Below are 20,021 nucleotides of genomic sequence, written 5' to 3'. Positions count from 1 at the left end.
ATTTGTACTCGATTGAAAACAAATATCTTTATTCATCCGTTAATTTTTACAAACATTGCACCAAGTTGCATTTGCCCACTGCCTGAAAGTTGCTTGTTTCTAAAAAGACATTTATTCGCCTCTCTCATTCTCTCTCACACATGCACACAAGTGTCAGTCACCTTGTCCTGTCTCCAGTACAGTACAGATATTAAGTAGTTACAGCACTGCAAGTTAAAAAGTTCCTTGGGCCAGTCACTTTGTGTTAACTGTCTCCTGAAAGAATCGTACAGTAAATGCTGTCAGAACCTGCTCCCACAGATCCAGTCTCCACTTGGAATAAATTCATAGGATTCAATGACTTCCTCACCTAGGAATCAAAAAGTGGTTCAAAATCAACAGCTCAGCATTACTGATGTTCATGAGTGAACTCCGTTAGTGTCTGTGGTGACAGCTTGATGAAAAAGTCCAAAGTACAGTACAGAGAACAGTTAATCAGCTGGTCCCATAAGGCTGTCCCTCTTTTTTTTTTTTTTTTTTTTTTCCTCCTTTAGACAATGGAGGCAAAAAGCAGCCCTCTGAGGTTTTCTTCAGTAGATGCTTTTCTAGGAAAAACTGAAATGGCTTAAAATCGATCCAGGAATTATTAGGAAAGAGAAGGAGCTTTGTTTAAAAAGGAAAATGACATTTTCTTTAAATTTAAAAAACAGATTAGCTGTCTTTCTGACCTTAGAGTGATGCTGAGACAAATGTAGTGTGTGTTGGCCTTATTGTAGAATTTTAGTACATTAATACCTTCCCAGGGGGTATGTACCTTAAAGAAACAAATATCTGGAGCTGTAATCCCAAAGCTCCTTAGTCCACAGTTTCTCCTGTGAAATTCTAAGAAAATGTTAAAATCATGTTTTCTTAGAATTTCCCTTTACTTCTAAATTCTGGTAAAGATACAAGTTATTCACCAAAGTATCTTAGACCTTAAGAGAGCTCCTAAGGTGACAAAGTGTTAAGAGCAGGCAGGAGGTTGTTGCTGCTCATGGGCAGGGTCAATATGTTCATTGTCAACTATTTTAATTATCAATTTTTGACTTTATTATTTGTTGCAGTCCTAGTATTTAGCATAACACCATGTCCCAATAGAGACTACATTCTAAGACTGGGCCTATTGACTTCACTGCCCATAAGCCAGGGTTGTACTGGTGTACTTCCGCCCTGGATTTGCACAGCTGACTGGCCCGGAGAGAGAGAGGTACTGGCTAAAATCTGTCAATTTTCTTTATACAGTTGGAACCTGTGCCTTTTAATGCCCGCTTCCTTATTTCTGGGATTTTTTTTTTCCTTCCCCCCAGTGCCTCTTAGTTTTGTTTTCTTCTCCATTGACAGTCTCTCTGTAGTGAGTACATTTAGTCTTGACTACTCTAGAACAGTGGTCTCTAACTCCAGTCCTTGAGGGCCACTGTCCTGCTTGTTTTCCAACTATCCACTGCTGATTTCCTGGATCAGGTGTGTTCACCCAATCAGAAACTGCGAGGGTAGGGATAGTTGGAAAAGAAGCAAGACAGTGGCCCTCAAGGACTGGAGTTAGAGACCCCTGCACTAGCTACTTTTTTTGCTCTGGTTTTGTTTTTGACAGCCAACAGGTCCACTCAGAATGTTTGTGAATTTGGCCCCAGGTTTGTAATAAGGGTAACATTTAGATCTGGAGAGGCTTACCTAGAAATAATCTGGCTCTTATTTCCTCCCTCTTCCGTGATCTATTAAGGCTCCTGAGTGGCTGGCTAGCCAGTAATGTGGGGCTCTGTCCAGTATTCCTCAATATGTCTCGGAATCCGAGTCATTCAGTTCATCGTCCGCAGAGACAGCAGACAGTGGGCGCTTTGGCCTGCAGTAGGAGGCATGATCAGGCCTCAGAGGGGGTGGAGCATCAAAGGCCACACCTTTGGAGATGTGGTTGGAGGTGGGGTGGTGGTTGATGACTGTTTGAGTGAGTGAGAGTGCGGGTAAAGCTGCAATGGTGACCATGGGTGAGGTGGGCATCATGGAGTTCAGGATGAGGGCCAGGCAGTCAGCTACATCACGGTTGGGAGCGCAGGCTAAAGCCGGTGTGTAACCTAGAAATAACATTGTGGAAGAAGAGAAAGGTTGACCTTCCGGCTGAAACTCTAGAAGTACACATCAATAAACAGTGGCTAAAGCGGTGAGATGATAGCTGACCGTTCTCATCCACTGCTAACACACTGGCTCCTTTCGCTAGCAGCTCCTGGACCACTACTGTCAAACCCTTCCTGGCTGCTACATGAAGGGGCCTGCAGGAGAGAAGAGAAAGATGCACTGTTATATTCAGGCTGGAGCTATTTTACTGCTGTAGTGTGGGTTACACAGCTGTACAGGGGGAGTGCTACATACGTCTGGAGAGCAGCATTGGTGCAATTGATGAGGTTCCTGTCACTGATCTTCTCCAGAATCAACAAGGCGCTTGTCTCATGACCCTGAGGGGAACAGACGGCATCAAAGTGATAGGCAGTGAAAAATATATCTCATAATTAGATTTTCAAATTAAGGCAGAATAATCCACTTTGACAATTCAGCAAGTTGCTAATTTATTGCTTATGTACTGTTGCTTACATTACAAACTGATTAACATAAAGTACCTGCAATAAAAAAGTGTTACCTTGCTGCACGCCAGATGTAGTGCTGTGTTCCTCTCTGTGTCCTGTAACACGAAGTCTGCTTTTGCACTGCTTACCAACACCTCTGTGATACATGAAGGAAGATGGTTATGTGTCTGTTTTGGAAATCAAAGGCCTACAGTATATTTGTGTCAGAATGTGTACTGACCTACAGCATTGGTCTGCCCATTTAGTGCTGCCATCATCAGTGGTGTCCTGCGCATGTGTGTGTCCACTATGTCTGCCTGAGCTCCATGGCTCAGAAGAAGCGAAACGCACTCTACGTGGTCAGAAAAAGCTGCAGCGTGAAGGGGGGTCCTGCATTAAAGCAGACACAGGTTACATAATGCTGAGCCTAGTGTATGTCCCAAACTACATTAATAGAAACATGATGTAAACTGAGTCTGTTCACTTTTCTTACCTGCCCTTAGAGTCACTGCTGTTGATGATAGATGCACCCAGGGAGTCAATTAACATCTCTGCCACTCCCTCGTTATCAGTCATCCTGGAACACAAGCAACACACAGTGTCACCTACCCACAGACCAGGGTCCAGCTACATAAGGAAATTCATGGGTATGGACGTTGTCTTACACAGCACAGTGCAGTGGACTGAATGAGTTTCCCTTAATCTTCCTGAACACCTCCTGGTCTAACAACACCTCCACACATGCATCATATCCTGCAGAGAAGGTAGAGGAGAGAAGTAGAAAGGAGAAACACATGTACTTTACATACAACTTTGCTGTGGCTTCATACAGAGCAGAGATGTAGACATATTTCTGCAGTGTTCCCAGTACCGTTGTAGCAGGCCCAGTGCAGTGGTGTGTAGCCCTGGTTGTCAGTGAGGTGTGTGTTGGTGTGTGAGGAGCTTGTGGCCTGCAGCAGCGCACCCAGGACACCCACGCAGCCACAAGAGGACGCCAGGTGAAGAGGTGTGCGGCCCCGGATGTCTCTCACACAAACACTGGCCCCCCGCTGGAGAAGGGCCTCCACACACTCCTCCTGGCCTGTCACTGCCTGTGGGAAATATTCAAATGATGAATAAATATATATTATAAATATAACAATAATAAAATGGAAGTTGCAATGTTAGTGGTCGTATTTGAAAGTGTCACCCCTCGGTGTAGTGCCGTCCTCCCCCAGCGATCTTGCTTTTCTACACTGGCTCCTTGGCTGAGCAGAGAGTACACACACTCTGTGTGTCCATTCAGCACTGCCAACATCAGAGGAGTCCTGCAGACAATGTATAAATATGGCAGTTTTACTTATTGGACAGGTGAAACTAGTTAAACAGAAACAAAAGAGTGGCATAATAAAGCCTAATCCATGTTGTCCATGCACACACATACACACTCACTGTCCGTTGGTGTCTTGTATGTCCACATTAATATGTTGGGTGTTGCTGCTCATGAGCAGTCGCAGGCACTCTGGGTGGCCATTCATAGCTATGAAAGACAAACATACCAGTACATGGTGGGGCATGATTTTTCTAAAGCAACATCTTTTCAAAGCTAGAAAATCACTATTGTTCATGTGATGCGAAGGTGTTGCTTTCAAACTGATTTCTGCAATTGAGTCTGTGTGTGTAGCTGCCTTCATGCATACCTGCAGCATGTATGGCTGTCTTTTTGTGCGTGTAGTCTCGGGTCATGGGTGAGGCACCATGGTGCAGCAGCAGGGAGACACACTCCTGATGACCGCTGGAGCAGGCCAGGCTGAGGGGGGTCTGGCCCTCGCGGCTGCAAACATCCACATCCAGCAGGGATGACAGGAGAACTTCTAATGCTCCACAGTGGCCATGATACGCCTGGATAAATGGAAAGCACGAACAATACTGTGTTTTATTTAAAGGTAACAGTAATTCACCTTGTCAAAGACTGAACAGTGCAGAGTGAAATATTGGGTGCATCAGCCAAATGCAGAGACACAAATCCTCAAACTCACCGCCAGATGCAGTGGACTGACAGGAGCCTGACTTTCTGAGTCACTCAATATGTCTGTTCCTGATGTCTCCATTAACTGAAACAAAAATAGCAAGATAGCATATTACTCAGACAGATCACAGTCTGCACCCATTAGAGAAACACAGATTAGGAGTTGGTCACACCGCTCCATGTGCTACGAATTGATGGGAAGACAATAGGACGCAGCTGCACCGGCAATCAGGAGTACTTTTCAAAATTGGGTTTTACAATGAGTTGAAAGTATTGTTTACTAAAATGCATAAAACCTTGACCTGCCAATAGTTATTCAACCAATAACAAAATGGGGAGGGGGGCTTCATAGTAGCTCTGTCTGTCCATAACCTAGCCACTATCCTCTCCAGCAGAGGGAGCTACTTACAAAAAAAAAAAAAAAAAAAAAATATCAATGTTAGGGCCATGATTCTTACCACATCAAGAGGTTTCTGATTTGCCATCTGAAAGAAACACAGATTATTTATTATATGGTAGCAAGTGTACTTCGGAGTGTTCTCTACAGCTCCAAATTCTGTTAACATATGAAAGTGATTTAACTTGCATCAATTTTCAGGATTTCTAAACTTATGTAGGACATGCAACATATATTTACTCAGTGTGGTGGCTGTACACACCAGTTCCAGGCAGAGTGTGCGTCCATAGGCTGAGGCATAATGCACAGCACTGTAACCTTGTTTGTCTCTGACTCCTGGATCAGCATCGTTCCTCAACAGGTACTCCACACACCTGAGAAAGACAAAAAGAGTGCCGATTTTAAACTAAGTATTGATCTGACACTGAGGATTCTTTGATACACTTTCATGCATCAGTTAAGCAGAACTTGCCTTCCATCTGTGTCAGTGGCAGCAGCATAGTGCAATGGGCTGCATCCTTTCTGGTCCAACTCATTGACACTCGACCCAGAGCCCACCAGGGCAAACACACACTGGTAGTTACAGTTGGCTGATGCATAGTGTAATGGAGTCCTGGGATGGTAAGAGAGTCGACATTATTTATTTATGCCAGTGAGGACTTTAAACTCCTACTATCCTCCCCAAAGTACTCTCAGTTTACCAGTGTCTTCAGCACTTATTTTATGTCAAGGCCAAGCATTACTAGAATTCAATTACATGCTTGGCTCACCTTCCAAAGTTGTCTTTCCTGTTAAAGTCTGCTCCTATGTTTAACAGCAGGTTCAGACACTCCAGGTTCCTGGTTGAAGAGAGAGCTTTAACTGATGCTTTGCTGACACAACATAATGTATGTGAGATTTATGTTTACTAAAAAGAACGTGACAATCATATAAATCATACAGTTAAAACATATATAGAAAAGGATAGGGAAAAAGGCTAAAGGGTCACTGCTGTTAAATAGGAAATGAAACAGTAAAGCAGTATGCAAGTATAAGGACTTACCCTCCAGCTGCAGCAGCATGTAGACAGGTCCTTCCAAAGTCATCTGGTGTGTCAATGTCAAACGCTGCACAAATATGCAGTCAGCATCAATATGGATGTCAACTAGGTGATTCCAGCAGCAAGAATGGTGTAAGCATGAATGTACCTGAGGACAGCAGCTTCCTGCAGCAATCTGAGAAGCCGCTGAGAGCTGCCAGATGTAAAGGGAACATCCCATGAATGCCTCTCCTGAAAAGATTAAAGGCATAAAAGACAAGTCATTACAGGAAATGAAGGTAAGGTGAGAGAATGCTGGTGCATTTTAGACAGTGGAAAGAAAACAGGAAGGGGCTAAAAGAATATTTAACCATCTCCAGTCATCTCATTGTTTCCTTTTGATTCATATTTCTTATAAAAACTAAACAAAGATTAAATTCAGTGGGAAGACAGACAGAGGATTCAATGTAAATGTAAATTACAAACTTGGCAGTGTTGGCTTCATGTTTGATGAGTGCTGTGATGATGAGCTCATGGCCATAGCGGGCAGCGATGTGAAGTGCCGCATTTCTGCTCTTGTCCTCACGATCAATCTCAGCTCCTACACACAGAAATAAAGGACACGTATGTATGTCTATCAAAACATAGGCACTCTCACCCAAAATATTCCACATCACACATACATTAGATATCACATTTATAAACATGCAAAGCCAATGTTTACTATGGTATGAAGCTCTGTAGGAGCTCTCACCATTTTGAATGAGGGCCTGAGAACAGGAGAACCTGCCATGTGTTGCTGCCATGTGGAGGGGAGTCTTTCCATCCTTACTCTGAACAGACAGAGAGAATGACATGGACAAAGATTATAATATTCTATATAAAGACTATATTCTATATCAGCATTAGCAGCAGACTCAACCGTGAGTCTATCACTGTAGAAGCCACCCTAAACCCCTTCCACGACTACACACAATCCCATGCAAATATTCCATGAGCAGCTTGCGGCCTCAGGGATCCACCTCCACCCCCTCCATCTTCCATATGGTCTTGCATCTTGAGGCTGTGGGGACCTAATATCAGTTTCCATCAGTGTTTCCAAAGTGTTAATAACACTCTCATTTCAAATATCTGCCCGATGCTGAGCAGCTTACACATGCTCAGAGCTGAGGAAGGAGGCTAGGTTTCTTATATGCCCTTTTTGACTGTAAAAATTATAAAGCAAAGTTTCTAAGCTAAGTGCATGTGAGCATTTGTATGAAAAGAGTATGTAGTACATATGGATAAACCTGCATGTTGATGTGTGCTCCATGGGCCAGCAGCAGCTCCTGGCACAGAGCACCCTGTCGTGAAGAGGAAGCAAAGTGAAGAGCAGAAAAACCCCTCTCGTTCACCTGAAGCAGGACAACAAAATAAGTAAATAAATAAAATAACACACAGTGACCAGGCATGTACTGAGTTGCACAGAAGGACATGCACCCACCTGGTTGACATTTGCCCCTCCCTCAATGAGGTCACTGACCACCACATCCTGTCCATTGTAACAGGCCAAATGCAGTGGAGTATTGCCATAGGCATTCACCTCGTTCACCTGTGCAAGAGTCAGGGTGTGTGGTTTTTCAGGAAGACAGTATAAAATCCAGGACTTTGTCTATTACTGATTAAAATACTATACTATTAGTATTAATAAGTACTACTATTAATTTTGTTGAACCCAAGAGTCATGGCACATTATATAAACATTAAGAACATTGCTAGTGTTTCTGGATAGGTACTGACATGGACCCCCAGGCTCAGCAGGTAGTGTACTGTGCTGCTCATGCCACTTGAGGCAGCTGCATGAAGGGGGGTATACGCCTTCTTGTCCTTACAGTCGACCTCAGCTCCACTATCCACCAATAACCTCACCACTTGCAGGTGACCTGAAACAGAGGCGAATGGCAAGAGTCAAGTTCAACCCGTTCAAGAAAATACAGTGCATTTTACTCTGTCCCATTTCACAACGAAAAACCTATTACTGCAGTCTCACCCATGTAAGCTGCCCAGTGAATGGCTCGCCTGTCCTTCTTGTCAAATGCGTTAATATTGGCTCCTCTGGAAAGTAACAATTTCACCATCTGAAACAGAAAGATGAATTAAATAGATGCTTTTGCATGTTTTTCTTTATGAATGTATAAGAAGAAAAGGTCAGAGCCAACCTCTACATGTCCACTGAAGGCAGCGTGGTGCAGGGGAGTTCGTCCAGCCCGGTCAGACACGTTGACGTTACTTAACAGTGGTACCAAAGCCTCAGCACAGCATACTGCCTTGTTGCTAGCTGCTACATGGAGTGGTGTCTGCCAATTCTTGTCCCGGGCGTTAACATCTGCACTGTGCTTCAGCAACACTGCCACTGCATCCTGGATGGAGAACAAGGATGGGTCAGACTGCACAGACAGAGGGTCTACTTTCTAATATGCCTCAAAGTTCTAACGCAGTAGATGCCAGTGTGTACAGGTGCCTCTAAAGGTCTTTGCTATTGTTAGGGGGTTTTCAGGGTTATAATAGCACTGGGAAGGAGAAATATTGCACAGGGGCTGTGTTAGTGTGGGCATGTTGCCCAGGAGCAAGCAGAATAAGTAGAGAGAGACTTTGAAGGCTTAGATTTTGTCAGATACCAACACAGTTATATCCATTTGTCCCTTTAAGGTCATAATGTTGAAATCTGTAAAAACTGACCACAGCAGCATTCATTTTCTAAGCTTCATAACCAGTGAGGTAGCACAGCATTTACCTGGTATATGAAATCAACTTCAGAAACTTTCAATCTAAAACCAGGGTTTATTCAAAGTATAAAAAACTCCAATAACATCAATTGTGATCATCTGTGGTTGCGAAAAGGTTGCAATATTGCATGAGTCATCACAGAACACATTAGTGTACTTGTGTAAAGTATTACCTCACTACAAGAGGCAACAGCTCGATGAAGAGGAGTCAACCATTTGTTATCTTTGGCATTAACTCGGGCTCCTTGAATAAGAAGGACAGTGTGTGAGAGAGGAAGAGAGACGTGAGAGAAATGTCAACAATGGAAAGCACATCAAAGTCAAACATGGTGCAAATCTGGAAAAATGTCTAATCACTGGCAAATTCATTAAGGACCTAAATAAGAGAAAGGATGTGAAGAGTAAACAGTTTAACACATTGTATATGACTTGCAAAGTCTTGTGAGCCAACAAACTCCCATGATGCTATTTTACACAGCTTGGGGGTTAAAATAGCCCTGAGGCAGCACCTGTTGCTAGCGCTTCACACTACTGAGAAACACTAAACACACACACATGTGCGCATACACACACACCTTCAACCCTACTCAATCCAACAGCGATGACCCCACCTCCTGACGTGCTTAGCTGACTTCACAGAAAGCCAAGCTGGCACAGACCCTATCAGATTGATAAATCCTAAGAAATGTCACCAGTCAACAGAGCTGTGAGCAGACACATGGCCATGGAAACTATAAAAGGAAAATGTGAGGATGAGAGTGATGAGTAACAGATATGTGTTTTAAAGTGTTTAGGTAAAGAAATTTGATCAATCTGATATGGCTCAAAACTGTAATTGTATTATAATTGTAAAACCAGGGGAAATAGATAATTATCTTAAGAGTTTAGTTTCACATTTTAAATAAATCAACATTGTCAAGATCAAAACAAGCTATATTATTTCAAGATAAATATGATGAAATAAAAATTCCACGCACTGTAAACGTGGCAATAAATATATGTTTAACCACACAAACAAATTAATAAACATGAACAGATTGAGGTGAGGTAATACAGATGCATAGATGAAACAGCCAGATGAGTAGTTTGTTAATAGCCAGTGTGGATGGATGAGTAATCTTTTAATTAGAACTGATCTAAGCTGGAAACTGAATCAAATGCATGGCTGAATTGATTGATAGACTGTAGCTAGCAGAGGTGGGCTGTGGTGTTTACCTGAGAGGATGAGCAGTTCAATGATCTCAGCGTCTCCCAGGTAAGCTGCAGCATGCAGTGGTGTCCGCTTTTCATTATCCTGACAGAAGATCCCCAAATAAAGAAAATTAAATCAAACTATTGCATCATATCTCTTTTTCATACTAACAAGGGCCTTTTCACATATGCTCACAAACACACATCATGATAAGCGCATGACATGCTGCCATAAAAACCCCACAGTCTTTACACTTCTGCTGACCACAAGAAACACGAGACTAGAGCCACAGGGAGAAAATGTTTGTTTTGCATCTGTTTGCTGTATTCTTCACTCCGCTCCATCATTCTCTTATACCCTGCCACAGCACCCCCACCTCTCGCTATCAGTGCAGCAGAAAGCAATCAGCAGAGTGGGGCTATAAACAAATGCCATGTGACGGATATAGGTCTGGGTCAGTGTTGCTGACTGCAGGAAGACTCATTGTGATGACCCAGCACTATAGACCCACAGATGGACAGAAGAACGGAGAGAATAGACAAGAATGGGATGTAAACTGAGAAAACAAATTCAGAAACAATATGGCCAGAGAGAAAGAAAAGAGCAGGAGGAAAAAAAAAAACAGAGATCAGGTGAAGGTTATGTCCTTAAACCATAGATGGTGGTGGTGGGTTATGACCAATTCACACTCATTGCCAGATACAGAAAACGGGCAAGGTAAAGAGCTGCCAAAGATAGTGAGTGAATCAATCGATGAGAGCCCAGATCAATTGTAGCCTGCTGGCTGACTGCTGCTCTCCTTGGTGTTGTTTATACGCCATAGTGAGTGTGAAGCCCTGGTGTCAGATATGAGCATAAAAACACACATATTATGCGATATTCAGTGGGGACTACAATAAGACTATAACTTACCTGAATGTTGACATCCTCCTTCTTGAATATGAGGGAGCGGACTTCTTCTGGGTCCACGTTGAAGATGGCTCTCAGCAGAGATGGCTACAGAGACAAATAAAAGATGATGAAATGTTGACGTACAGGACTCAATTTGCAAGGCGATGATTTTCTGTGCTGACAGCTGTGTTGTTCAGTAAGTTATGAGACTTACAAATGGGAGAGTCTCACACACAGACTATAATCTAGGAGATCCAGAAGGGAGCCATAGGTCATAAATAGCCATATATCAGCAGTTTGTTTACGACAGTAGCAGCTGCTGCATACAGCACATAAACACATACATGCACACAACCTTTGTAAAAGTCTGTCTTTGAGTGGTTGAAGCTGTGCTGTGTCACCACAGGGTGTGGGGCCAGGTGCTAAAACGTAAACAGTGACATAAATGACAAGTGGAAAAAAAATCTATTTAAAAATACCAAAGCATTTCCTTAACTCCACAGAGATTTATTAAGACAACAGAAACAAACTATGCAAGGTATGGTTGTTCTTGACATGAGATGTCAAATTTCTTTATAAGGAGGAAGTGGCAAATGAATGAGAGGTACAAATACACCCTGAGCACACCTCTTCACTACGTCTAACTTGAGAGAGCATAGTGCTGTCTGATACTGAGTGTGATTTGTTAACAGTGTGCCTCTGCAGGAAGGAATGAACCCATTCAAATTAAAGGTTAAGGGAAGTAACATTACTCTAAATACAGCACTGTAGTGATGCTTTTATATTTATTTTTTATTGCTTTTGTGACCTTCTATTCATCTTAGATAAAGAGGCCTTAAAAATTGTGTGTATCATCTATGTCTCAAATTTTTTATTTCATCACATCATCCTGAGCCTTGTTATTCTTTACATGGAAGCCTGCGAATTATGTAACGATTTGGTTACATAGTGGATATTTTGTATTATACATTGCTGAACAAATAACTGACCAGCGCTTTGATGATTAAATGTTTCTTTATTTCAATAAGATTGGAAAGACAAACTAATTTTATTCTATTCACAATGACACCATTCTCTCTTTATTATAATAAACTATGCTTTTCTTTCTGCTACATTATTGCTGACAAACTAATGTAAGAACACTGACATGACACTACCGTTTAAAGTGAAATCATAAGCAGTATACAAAATATACCAAGTATATTCGTCTATAAGATACTATGTATCTCACACTGAAAGTTTTTTTTCAGATACACACTCCTTTCCACAACAAGGGCTGCCAAGGTAAAATAAGATTTAAGTTCTGCCAGACTCCCTCTGTTTTCCTCCATCCCTCTCTCATTTCGGCCCAACTAAAAATAAGTAGGGCTGTCAGGCATATTGGCATCTGTCTCATGCCTATTACACTGATGCCTGTTGAAACTGTGTCAGAGAGCACAGAATGTGGACATGGACAGAGTACAAGCCATATCATCAGAGCAAGAACATCATCTCTGGTTTTCCCCCTTCTCAGTGTACGCTTCAAAGAGCAGTTTTGACTTATGACCGTACTTCAGTACTACAGTTGCCCTTTACACAGCCAACACTGGATATTACAAAGGCCCAGGCTTTGCTGATAATCTATGCAAACTAGCAGTCATCTCATATGGCTGGGCTATATTGCTTATTGGTGCTATAATTAGACACTGGGTGTTGTTGGTAGTGTATTGTATTTAAATGCAGTGTAATGATGTACTTCAGCAGGCATTTAAACTTCAGGATAGGTATGAAAAGTGCAGTGGCCAGTTTACAATCCCAGTGAATATGGTCATTAACAGAAAAATATGTATATAAACCTTAAATGTGGCAAAACCTCTGTTGGAAAAAAGACTCTGCTGTCTCTACTTTAATCAACAACAAAACAAACAGCAGAGCCCATCTCACCTTGTCCTCCTGAGCAGCAGCCCTTCGAGAGGCATGATGGGATCTGTGGTCTGGGGATGATTTGGGCCGAGGAGGTGGGGGTGAAGAACAGGGCTCATCCTCCTCCACCTCCTCCAGCACCACGATACACACACGGCTAGCCCGCTCTGACCGCATCAGGAACAAACACTCACACACACACCAGCACAATCATTCGCAGACTCTCTCTCTCACATTCACACACACACACACACACATAAATGCACAGCGGTCACGCTTACATATGTGCGCAATTCAGGGACATCAGCAAAGGTCAGCAATAAATTCCCAAAACAGACTGGTATCCTCGTAAACAAACCCTGTCCATCTTCATGTAAAATCCAATGTGAAATCCAGCTCTGTCCTCTATCTGTCAGTGTTGCTTTCCTGCATGTCTCATCCTCTCGCTAACCCACACTCACACACTCTGAGCAGCAGAGACAGCAGGGGATTCCTCTGCGTAATGGTGGCGGTAAGCGGCATGCGGCAGAATGAGCTTGGGCTGCCTAGCAGCGCACAGGAAACTACATATCCTCACTGCTGTGCTGCAGCCAGGAACACACACGTCAGATGCAAACGCAGAGAGAGACCCTGCGATTAGCATGGACAGGGGCAGTAGCACCCAGTGTATGTGTGGGCATGTGCTGGTTGTTTCAGGCAGACTGCTGAAGCCAGTTCTTTCAAAAGAGACAGAGTGGGAAGGGAGGGGGAGGGGACAGAGACAGACAGACAGAAAGAGAGAGAGAAAGTGAATGGGAGGGGAATAGACAAGGGTAAGAGAAAAACAAAAGGAAAAAGGGAGCATAGGAGGGCAATAGGTGCCAAGTGGTTATACAGAAACTAATTTAACTCATTTTGTAAAGAATCACAAATAGAGAGGAGAGAGTTAAATTAGAAAGGGTAAAAAGAGACAGTAGAAGGGACAGTTAAAGCTCTGCTTTGATGCCTAATTGTTACCAAGAATCATTTTGGGAGGTGCTCATCCACATGTAAGAGGATGCCATCACTTTTTGAGTGAAATAACTAAAGTAGAAATGGAATTCTGGCTTTACAGTAGAGAATGATTCTAACTCCTTATTGAAAATCCTGCTATTTCTAGCTACAGCATGTTTATTAAAACCTTATTAGATTCTTCGTAGTCTTTAATAAAAACTCTCTCTTCATAAAGTTGGTGACAAAATAGAAATGGACTTCCTATTTAAATATGAGAGAATACAAAACAATGGACAATAGACAAACTTGATACTCTATCTGTGTGTATGTGGTGTAGTGTTCAAGTATCCTCTTTGGTTTAACAGTGGCATAGCTTCAAATGTCCCGTCTCCTCATTATGAAACTGGAACAAACTGGCTTTGCCAGAGAATGTGAGAGTAGCTAACAAGACCAGTCTGTACGTGCATGTCTGCGTGTGTGTGTTTCAGTCTCCTTCATATTCAATGCACTTTCTAAAAAGAGAAATCTTGCCAAGCCGCACAACCCTATTAACTCAGAGGGAGGGATAGAGCAATGGCGGGTGAATGAAAGAGAGATTCATGTGGATGGAGCCTTTCTGCAGAACTTTAATTTTGAGTCTAATGGGCTTACTATTTATAATCTCAATATGAAACAGTTACAAATTTTCTGTCCCTCCAGCAAGAGTTGATTTGCATCAAAGGAACAAATAAAGAATGAAGCAAAGTATATAAACAAACAACCGACTGGGGACACTCAGTTGTGCAGCCCAAAGATATTTACAGAGTAGATTGTTTCAATTTGCCAGAGACTAGTCTTTCTGTAAATTGTTTGTGTATTTATGTATGAGAAAAGATATAACCAGATTGCACAAAAAAAAAAGCCAAGTTAAGAAAGCATATGGAATCCAACAAAAATCTTTCACAAAAAGGACAGAGTAGAGTAAAAGGATAAGCTACAGAAAAATAATTTGTAATGCTTTGGATATGTGTTCATGAGGCACAGCAATGGGAGCCTAGGAAATATACAGAAGGTAATCCCAATCAAACTGCAACAACAAGATGATTAAGTAACCAAATATATAAAACAATCAAAAATATCTCAGTGCAACCTATGAGTTTCGCTTTACCCAGCAACCGAACGTGACAGCACACATGTGTGAGTGACAGACTTGCACTAACCTCTATCCTGACCCTGACCCTGCGACAGGATGCATTGTGTGTAATGTAATCCAAGCCCAGAAACGCAAACGCTAGCACGTGCTGGTGTTTGTGTGCATGTGCTGGGACACACACTCTCACTGGTAGCAGCAATGACCCTAAGATAAGATAAGAGAGACTTCATTAATCCTTAAAGGGAAATTCTAGAGATTTCAAAGATTTCAAAGATAGAGCGAGGGTAATCTGTAATAAACCACTGCTGTCATGAGACTGTGTAGTATCAATATAATTTCATTCGTTAATTGCTCTAAATATTTGGCAAACCGATTATGAGTCATTAACATTACAATGTAATGTTTACATCACTAATATAAGTAAAATTTTAATACACCAAGAAATGCAATGCCAGCGTGAGAAATGAGCTTTAGGCTGCAACGTCTCACTTCTTATTCATTAGGTCTTACTTGTGACTCGCATTTTATATAGATTTTTGTAATGTCTGAACACCCAGTGATGACTTGGTAGTGTATTCTCAGTTGCAGTTACTCTCTGTGTATACTGTACACATTTCACTTGTGCAGAAGAAAGATGTTCAATAGTGCTATAAGGCTCTTTGGTTAGCAGCCACTGACAGCATATTGCTGTTGCACTCACACTGGGACACATCTGAACAGTTCACGGCAAGTGCGAAAAGTACGAAATAAAAATAAGACCATTCCTACCCAAGCAGGACTGAAGCTGGGCTTTGACAGTCCACCAGCCACCTAAGCAACATGATGCCCTCTAGAGGACAAACAGAAGCCTTTGGACAAAGTGACACGCACTCCTGTCTCCGGTTCTGCCCCTCTCAGTGGAACTATTTTTGTCCCTTTGTCCATTTCTCTGTCAGCAAGCACTACAGAGAACAATGGAGAATAAAGAGGGGATCTGATCACACACACTCTTCCGTTTGCGTGCTTCTTGTCTGCAGGAAGCTTGGTCAGTCAGGACAGGCCACAGAGCTGTGTAATTGTACTGACCTACTTTGAAGTTTTACCAAATCTTATTATAACCATTTAGACTGATTCTCAACCAAGACATGAGAGGATTTCTAAGCAATTTGTCAACCATTATTCTTCAATGTGTGCAACTGACAATTATTTTCATTTAGTGCATAAAGTGTAATAATGACCCAACATCACCAATCACATTACCCAAGACAAACTAATCTTAAATTGCAAGTTTTGTCTCATTAGCAGTAACAAAGCAACTGCACTCTATTTACAGCAGGGGTGTCCAATCCTGGTCTTCGAGGGCCACTGTCCTGCTTGTTTTGCAATTTTGCAACTATGCCTGCTCTACCCACTGCTCATTACCTGGATCAGGTGTGTTCAGTCCATTAGAATCTGGAAGATACCATCTCTGATGAGGGTGGAACTGAGACAAGACAAAGTGAAATGGTATCCCCTCATATTCTGATTGGCTGAACTAGGCATGGGCCAATATGAGATTGTGACGGTATGATAACCTTAAGTAAAAATATCATGGTTTCACGCTATCATGGTACTGTGATTACAGCTCTTAAATGTGTTATTTTTAAATGTCTGGGGGAAAAAAATAAAACTTTTTCCACTGAACACATATTTAATTTTTAAGAAAGATATGAAAGATTTTGGAACAGTAAACATGTCAGGTTAAACAATTCAAATAAATAATTGAATTCCAGCTACATTTAATTATTGTACTAAATCACAGAAACATAGTACTGCTCTTCCCCACTCTGTGAAGTAACATGAGGGAGGCAACTAGTTGATGTTAGCTAGTTAATTAGCCATGTTTTCTGCCACGGTAGCTAGCCAAATAGTATTTATTTAAACAGTGCTAAACCCGCCAACTCTCTTAGATGGTTGCAAATGTTCATTTTAAGACAGCTTTACCTTGAATTTAGCGAAGAGTGATGGGTGGTGCTCCTGTACATGGGATGTCATATGTGATCTATTGCCTCCTCTAGCAGCCACTCTTTTTAAACATGTCTTACAAGTTGGATGTCCTTCCTCCTCCAAGCTGTGGCCGTTTGAATGTTTTCAGTACCGTCTTCGGGGGAAAAGTTCAGCTATCCTACACACAGGTGACTCTATGACTGCTCGCATCAGCCAACCGGAGGGGGTGGAGTAGTGTGTCTCGTTACGCTCTTAGCTGCACACAACCTGAGAGATTCCTGCACTTTCCATCTTTGACTACACATTAAAAACCTACCTACCACAGGAACGGGGTAACGCAAAATTTTTGTGGTTTTGAAACCGTGACTTTTCAAAACCAGGGTATACCTTGAAACTGGTAATCGGCCCATGCCTAGGCTGAACACACCTGATCCAGGTAATGAGCAGTGGGTAGTGCAGGGATAGTTGGAAAACAAGCAGGACAATGGCCCTCGAGGACCAGGATTGGCCACCCCTGATTTACAGGGTTATGAAAGTAGAGAAAGCAAAGTAGAGAAACCATGTTTGAAAAAGCTCTATTGATTGGAGAAATATTTGCAAATACGACTTCAAATGATTATTTTCAAGTATGTCACATTTATTTGATTAACATATCCTAATTGAATTTTCTCATTCTCTTACCTTTAAGACACATACAAGAATTTTGTAAGTTTCCTTTAAAATGGCACATCTCAATATGAGTGCCTACACTTAAAGTGGCAAAATGAGCTCCCAAATAGCTTTAAAAAAGTTCAATAACTAAATAATGTGTTTGACTAAAACGATTCAATTCACTACTATGGTTACTGATGAATGTATCTGATTCTAACTACACTGCTCTAATCATTACCTTTATCTCCCAGCAATGTTCACAACAGCTGATTTAAACCTGTGGATACTGTCTAATTCCTGAACTCAGATGCACCGTCTGCTATTTCAGTCTGACAGCCTTTCTTATCTCGGGCAACAGGTGACTGTCCACAGCTGCCCCCAGGGCTCGAATAGACAGCTGACAAAGCAGACTCCCAGGATAGAAAAACGGCCTCCATTAGGAAAGCACGCAATCCTATTGACGATAACACATCTCACTAAGTTAATGATAACAATCGTGCAACGGGAGGTTGCACAGTTCATCTTTTACCCGAGTATGAAGTTACTAACTTGCATTAGCAGAGCCCGGGAGTTAGACTGTTAACGTTTCAGCTGTGCTCATCAGAAACAACGAGCTACACGTCAAAAGCAGCGGACAAAACTCCAAAAAAATAAAACATTCTTATAACTAATTTCCCAATAAAGTGACAGTTTTACCTGCACTTAGTTACGCTATGGCAACAGGTGACACGTCGTTAGCTTAGCTGTTAGCTGTTACCCTCCGCTACCTGCTTTTCTACGTAACGTCGCTGGTTAATGCTAACTAGCTGGTTAGCTAGCATATATCAACTAACTTAGCGGTAACGACAGCAGGGAAACATTAGCTTAGCTTTGTTTTAAAGTGCTAATTTACCATAAATTATCTGAGCACCAGTCTTTTAACGTTTGTTAAGTTACTAAGATGAACGAAGTGACATCGTGTTGATACATATACGACATTATACTTCGGCAAACTAGCGTTAGTGCCTTTGAAGAAAAGCGACAGCAGCGAGTTAACTTGACATAGCTGGATAGATGACGTTACCTGGTCTTGTATCTTCAACACAGCCATAATCCCCGTGTGAAGACAAAAAAAACAAAAAAAAAAAGACAGTAACTCGCCCGGGAGTTACTGTAAATTAACCGGGGGGAAGTGAACGAGGAGACTCTCGGGAGCGGAGTCAAGCGATGCAGCTTCCCCCTTCTTCCTTCCTTCCTGCCATGGACTAACTCGCCGCATCGTGGAGCACAAATGACAAAAGGGGAAAGTTTAGGGACCAGAACACGGCAGCCGGTGTCCACACGGTATAACCCCACTGCAAACACTGGCCACAGCTCACTCCCACTGCAGGGACGGTTCAATCAGCAGCAGCCAACATTTGCGCTACATGTCACTGCATCACTGCACTTTTACTATCACTTACAATGTCACTTCATTATTTTATTTCCCCGTTGTATTTCACAATACAACGGATTTACTTATTACTGTGGACAGAAACACGACTCCTTTATCCACAGTAATTCTACGTTCGTGTGCTAATGACAGTCATTTTTAGATTACTCATCAGGTAATCAACATAAGTCACGTTCTTAAATGACCACAGACAAACTGTTGTTGTAATTTGATAATGATTTATTATACAAACACTTGGTATAGGTCAGTTTCCAATTGTATTTGAAATATACTGGTTTGACAAATCTGGATCTACTATAATTATATCATACACACTCACACACACACAAAAAAAAATAGTAATCAAACCTGAATTTCACTGGGTTGTGGGGCTGCTGACTGCACTTTACTTACATTAATTAATTCTGATTGTATCTACCTGAAGGCTTCACTTGGGAAAATACACAGGGAAGAAATCTAATTTCGTTTTTTATTGAAAAGTTAAAAAACCTCCAAAAATGTATGTCAATATATAAAAGAAATCCATAGTAAACAATTAAAACTAAATATCAACATACTCCCAATACTAGGACTGACTCATTTCTCCCATTAGTACAACACCAACCTGACATCTCCCACTGTGGTCAGATTCCAATCATCACAACACATTTTGATGCATTTATGACATTTGGAGGAGACCAACTGTGTGTTTAAGGTGATGACATAACCCTGAGACCCTCCTATGCTGTTTCAGACAGGAATAACGGTTTGCCACATATACCACATTTGTTTTTCTTTTGGAAGGTCTTTCCACATGCTTTACAACATTCCTGGCAGGTAAATGATGTTTTTTTTTTTTTTTAACTTTTAAAATCATAAGGGGTAAGGATCCTCTTGTAAATGAGTGCCTTTAAATGTGAACCAGATATATGGTGGTGGTTCTTCCACTCCTCAGTTTGCTTCCATTCTCTGCAACAACATTGCCTTCAGTGGTATACAGAGATTCATCCAGCTAGCTGAAATATTCCATCATCCACACCATCAGGCTGAGTCTCCAGGGGTGAAGCTGAAGAATTAGGAAGATGTTCTTTGCTGCTTTGCACAATGATGATTTCACCAGTGGTTTGGATAAAACTGTCCACAC

The 20,021-nt window shown here is 41.8% G+C and overlaps 1 protein-coding gene across 3 annotated transcripts; it reads right to left on the bottom strand.

Annotated features, from left to right (window-relative positions):
- Nucleotides 1-8: 8 nt before the first annotated feature.
- On the bottom strand, nucleotides 9-18,889 carry ankrd28a (ankyrin repeat domain 28a). Of its 3 annotated transcripts, none has more exons than XM_026299810.2 (29): nucleotides 18,530-18,889; nucleotides 10,866-10,949; nucleotides 9,977-10,055; nucleotides 8,935-9,005; nucleotides 8,195-8,395; nucleotides 8,026-8,113; nucleotides 7,776-7,918; nucleotides 7,480-7,587; nucleotides 7,286-7,390; nucleotides 6,751-6,829; nucleotides 6,483-6,597; nucleotides 6,166-6,248; nucleotides 6,021-6,084; nucleotides 5,749-5,817; nucleotides 5,451-5,591; nucleotides 5,241-5,352; nucleotides 5,040-5,066; nucleotides 4,592-4,666; nucleotides 4,253-4,454; nucleotides 4,005-4,092; nucleotides 3,763-3,880; nucleotides 3,445-3,664; nucleotides 3,239-3,326; nucleotides 3,067-3,150; nucleotides 2,815-2,963; nucleotides 2,648-2,730; nucleotides 2,383-2,465; nucleotides 2,191-2,282; nucleotides 9-2,087 (listed from the first exon to the last, which is right to left on the bottom strand). In XM_026299810.2, the coding sequence occupies exons 1-29, from the start codon at nucleotides 18,554-18,556 to the stop codon at nucleotides 1,789-1,791; spliced, it is 3,177 nt and encodes a 1,058-aa protein (XP_026155595.1). In that variant the 5' UTR covers nucleotides 18,557-18,889; the 3' UTR covers nucleotides 9-1,788. The 3 variants fall into 3 exon arrangements, with proteins under 3 accessions (XP_026155595.1, XP_026155594.1, XP_026155593.1); XM_026299809.2 differs by lacking the exon at nucleotides 18,530-18,889 and adding an exon at nucleotides 12,768-13,456 and having other exon boundaries at nucleotides 7,286-7,339; XM_026299808.1 differs by lacking the exon at nucleotides 18,530-18,889 and adding an exon at nucleotides 12,768-12,923.
- Between the last annotated feature and the right edge of the window lie 1,132 nt (nucleotides 18,890-20,021).

The sequence above is a fragment of the Mastacembelus armatus genome, chromosome 11, assembly GCF_900324485.2.
Source record: "Mastacembelus armatus chromosome 11, fMasArm1.2, whole genome shotgun sequence".
Taxonomy (NCBI): domain Eukaryota; kingdom Metazoa; phylum Chordata; class Actinopteri; order Synbranchiformes; family Mastacembelidae; genus Mastacembelus; species Mastacembelus armatus.
The sequence above is the reverse complement of the archived record's forward strand: the minus strand, read 5'-3'. Positions and strand labels throughout refer to the sequence as shown.

Bases quoted from the DNA above. Each gene is read 5' to 3' on its own strand.
- ankrd28a (XM_026299808.1), bottom strand. From the start codon at position 12,923: ATGCGGTCAGAGCGGGCTAGCCGTGTGTGTATCGTGGTGCTGGAGGAG. The intron at 8,396-8,934 runs GTAATACTTTAC...TTCTCCATCCAG, and splicing joins CTGTTGCCTCTTGTAGTGAG to GATGCAGTGGCAGTGTTGCT. The intron at 6,085-6,165 runs GTACATTCATGC...ATATTTGTGCAG, and splicing joins CAGGAAGCTGCTGTCCTCAG to CGTTTGACATTGACACACCA.